Genomic DNA, 4070 nt, shown 5'->3' on the forward strand with positions numbered 1-4070 from the left:
AGAGAGAGAGAGAGAGAGAGAGAGAGAGAGAGAGAGAGAGAGAGAAGAAGAGAGAGAGAGAGAGAGAGAGAACGAGCGTGAGTGAGAGTGAGAGAGAACGAGCGTGAGTGAGAGTGAGAGTGAGTCGCATGCATCGTAGGTACGTGCCCTAGATCTACGACAGGGAAACAGGTATTCTAATTAAGCAGCGACGCGAAAAAGAAAAGAAAGTGGGCGGTAAAATCAGTGCACATCACTCGCTCACCGATATAACTGTTGACAGTCTGACGGCATCCCCCCCCCTCTCTCTCGCATTACAGACACTGCAGGAGATGGATGAGAAGAGGATCGTCAGCTTCCAGGACTTCATGCGGCGGTCAGTGACCATCGAGAAGAACGTCTTCCCCATCATCGACACGTGTCTCAACGGCATCGTCAAGGCAGCAGACGCCATCGACCCAAAGGAGGTACGTTCTTCGCCTCTCCCTTCTGGTCAGCCTCTCGTATAGAGGTGGGGGGCTAGCGCGCTAGTCACTAGTCCCTAGAAGAGAGTCTCTCCCCCAGAGTCTCTAGGAAATGTAGGAGGGTCTAGTTTAAAGTCTCTAAAGGGTGTAGGATATAGTTTAGATGCTGGCGTAGATTTAGGATCTAGTTCAAAGTCTGGGAGATCTAGATTCTAGTTTACAGTCTCAGAAATGTAGGATCTAGTGTAGTCTCTAGAAGGTGTAGGATATAGATTAGATGTTGGCGCAGATCGAGGATCTAGTTTACAGTCTGGGAGATGTAGGATCTAGTTTACAGTTTGAGAGATCAAGGATCTAGATTAAAGTCTGGGAGATCTAGGATCTAGATTAAAGTCTGGGAGATCTAGGATCTAGATTACAGTATGGTAGATCTAGGATCCAGATTACAGTCTGGGAGATCTAGGATCTAGATTACAGTCTGGGTGATCTAGGATCTAGCTTACAAGCTGGGAGATTTAGAATCTAGATTACAGTCTGGGTGATCTAGAATCTAGTTTATGGTTTCAGATAGGATCTAGTTTACATTCTGGGAGATCTAGGATCTAATGTAGTCTGGGAGATCTAGGGTCTAAACTAGAGTCCCTAGATCTAACACTTCGTCTGGAATGTGAAATTTAGGAACTATTCCAGAGTTTAAGAGGTATAAGATGTAGACTAGTGCCTAGGAGGTGTAGGATCTAGTCTTAAGATCTCCTCACTATGCTCCCATGGGGTGGGAGCTACTCTCACTACTCCACACTATGCACACGCCATGCCACGTCGGTGAGTGAAACAAACCTGCCGAGTTAAGAATCAAAGTTTTACGACAACTATACGAGATTCGTACGAACACTCTTTAGTTGCACTTCTGCTTAATATTTTTACTAAAACGGCAAAAAACAGGTTGGCTCATGAATCGTAAATATTTTACGTATGTCGTAGGTTAACGATAGAATTACAGGGAAGTCGAACTAAAGTGGGTTTTCGAGGGCAGCTCCACATTAGGTTGAAATATCGCATATATATCACATCATATATGTCGCAAAATAAGGTCTGGGTGCAGCTACGCATGTGAAACATATATGAACGTATATAATAAGGCCAATATGATAATAACATGCGAGCAGGCATGAGACACGGGTGAGTGAGGCAATTCCTCAGCAGAATGCGACGACATCGATTGTCAGCGCTTAATCAGAGGTGGCGGTGTATAGGATTAGGGATCACTGGTGGCTGTACGGTTCGCCCGATAGGAGAGATGGCAATTATTCTCGCTGCGGAAAGTTAGTGGCGCCCGCTCGCGCGTCCGAGTCGCTTTCACTATCGGGGAAAAACGCAACTAATCCTTCACGCTGTAAAATTGAGTCCGAATTGCGTGGGTTGGAAGTGCAGGCTTAGTGGGCGCGTGGGTGGAGAGAGCATTGGTTGGGAGTGCGTGGGTTGAGAGTGCAGACTTAGAGAGAGCATGGGTTGGGAAGGTGGGAGCTGAGACTGCGGGGGTTGGGAATGCGTGGGTAGAGAGAGCATGGGTTGGGAATGTGTGGGAAGAGAGAGCATGGGTTGGGAATGTGTGGGTAGAGAGAGCATGGGTTGGGAATGTGTGGGAAGAGAGAGCATGGGTTGGGAATGCGTGGGTAGAGAGAGCATGGGTTGGGAATGCGTGGGTAGAGAGAGCATGGGTTGGGAATGTGTGGGAAGAGAGAGCATGGGTTGGGAATGTGTGGGTAGAGAGAGCATGGGTTGGGAATGCGTGGGTAGAGAGAGCATGGGTTGGGAATGCGTCGGTTTGCAGTGCGTGGCTAGCCAGTGCGTGGGATTGCAGTGCGCGAGTTGAGCTGCTGCTGTAGGTTGTACGAGGCAATGCTGCGTCGTCGACGCTAGACAACAACAAACACGGGAACAGCTTCTCTATCCTCGCGGTGAGGTCAGCAGCAGCCAGCGTCAGGCAGCAGCCTGCACTCACACTGATGAATAATCCACACAGCGTCGCTAGTGCACTTGCTACCCTCTCACCATGCCAGGTGCATAATGCTGTTATTAGCAGAAGGTGCTGATGGAGTATAGCGTGAGGCGCGAAACGGCCGCGTGTTTTGCTGTGAGCCGTGAAAACGTTGTGGTTTTTTTCACTGTCGTTGATTTTTGGCTCTGACGAGGTGCGTGATTACTGGGGTGAGATTCATCAACGTTGCGTAAAGTGTATTGCGTACACAGAGTTTCTACGAAGTACGTACGCAAAGCTCGTAGGTGCGATTCATCAACGCAGCGTAGCACCTGCATACGCAAATGTTGATGAATTCCAGTGTAAATCTACTACGCCATCGTAGCGTCGCCTGGAATTTAACGTTAGCATAAAATACCAATTAGCACAAAAAACCACGATAAGTGTGAAATGGCATTAGCGATAAATTTGCTGAAATTCCTTACGTTCCTTCCTTATTTCGTTTTCTAAAAATACTTGTCAGATTACCTGTCAAATATTAGCATGTATTTTATTGGCGCACACTTTATTGTGTACTTGTGGGATGTTATTGGCTTGTTATTTCCTTAGCAGTGGCTTCCATGGAGTCGTAAATTTGGTTGTTCCTTTTCCTAGCACCCATCTCCCTATCTAGATATACGGCATGTCTGGCAACTATACTTGTAACTTACAGCGCCGTGTCGTAAAACTGTTTTATTTCCCATGCTAAGAAGCCTTTCCCCTTCCGTTTCTCTCTTGCCCTCTATTTTTCTTTCTCTCGCTCTCCCTCCCTCTTCCTCTCTCTCTCATTCGCTATGGCTCACCTGTCTGTAATCTCGCCCGCAGGACGCGAGGCTCATCCTAAACCGCTACAAGTCTGGCTTCTCCCTCCCTCCCTCTCCTCTCTCCAGTCTCACTCCCTTCCCCTCCCCGCCCCTCCCTCCTTCTCTCTCATTCACTGTATCTCACCCGTCCGTGATCTTACCCGCAGGACGCTAGGCTCATCATAGACCGCTACGAGTCTGGCTTCTCTCTCCCTCCCTTCCTCTCTCTCTCTCTCTCTCTCTCTCTCTCTCTCTCTCCCTCGCCCTTCCTTCCCCCTCTCCCTCCCTCCCTCCCTCTCCTCTCCAGTCTCCCTGCCTTCCCCTTCCCTCCCCTCCCTCTCTCTCATTCACTGTATCTCACCCGTCCGTGATCTCACCCGCAGGACGCTAGGCTCGTCATAGACCGCTACGAGTCTGGCTTCTCTCTCCTTCCCTTTCTCTGTCTCTCTCTCTCTCTCTCTCTCTCTCTCTCTCTCTCGGCTTGGCTCACCTATCTGTGATCTCGCGCGCAGGACGCTAGGCTCGTCATAGACCGCTACAAGTCTGGCTTCTCTCTCCATCCCTCACTCCGTCTCTCCTTCCCTCCCTCCCCCTCTCTCCCTCACTCTCCTCTCTCCCTCCCTCTCCTCTCTTCTCTCCCTCTCTTTTCTCCCTCTCTTCTCTCCCCTCTTCTCTCCCCTCTTCTCTCTCCCTCTCTTCTCTCTTCTCTCCCTCCTTTCCTCCCTCCCTCTCCCCCTTCTCTCTATCATTCACTATAGCTAACCCTTCTCTGATCTTGCCCTCAGGATGCCAGGCTCGTCATAGACC

The 4070-nt window shown here is 49.4% G+C and overlaps 1 protein-coding gene across 1 annotated transcript in view; it reads left to right on the forward strand.

Annotated features, from left to right (window-relative positions):
* The window catches only part of LOC106809270 (formin-binding protein 1-like), an 81183-nt gene that overhangs the window by 61026 nt on the left and 16087 nt on the right, over window positions 1-4070 (forward strand). The window contains exons 9-10 of the mRNA XM_014812282.1: window positions 300-446; window positions 3776-3817. Coding sequence (XP_014667768.1) covers window positions 300-446; window positions 3776-3817 — 189 coding nt within the window. The remainder of the gene's footprint in view (window positions 1-299; window positions 447-3775; window positions 3818-4070) is intronic.

Source organism: Priapulus caudatus, unplaced genomic scaffold (assembly GCF_000485595.1).
Source record: "Priapulus caudatus unplaced genomic scaffold, Priapulus_caudatus-5.0.1 Scaffold341, whole genome shotgun sequence".
Taxonomy (NCBI): domain Eukaryota; kingdom Metazoa; phylum Priapulida; class Priapulimorpha; order Priapulimorphida; family Priapulidae; genus Priapulus; species Priapulus caudatus.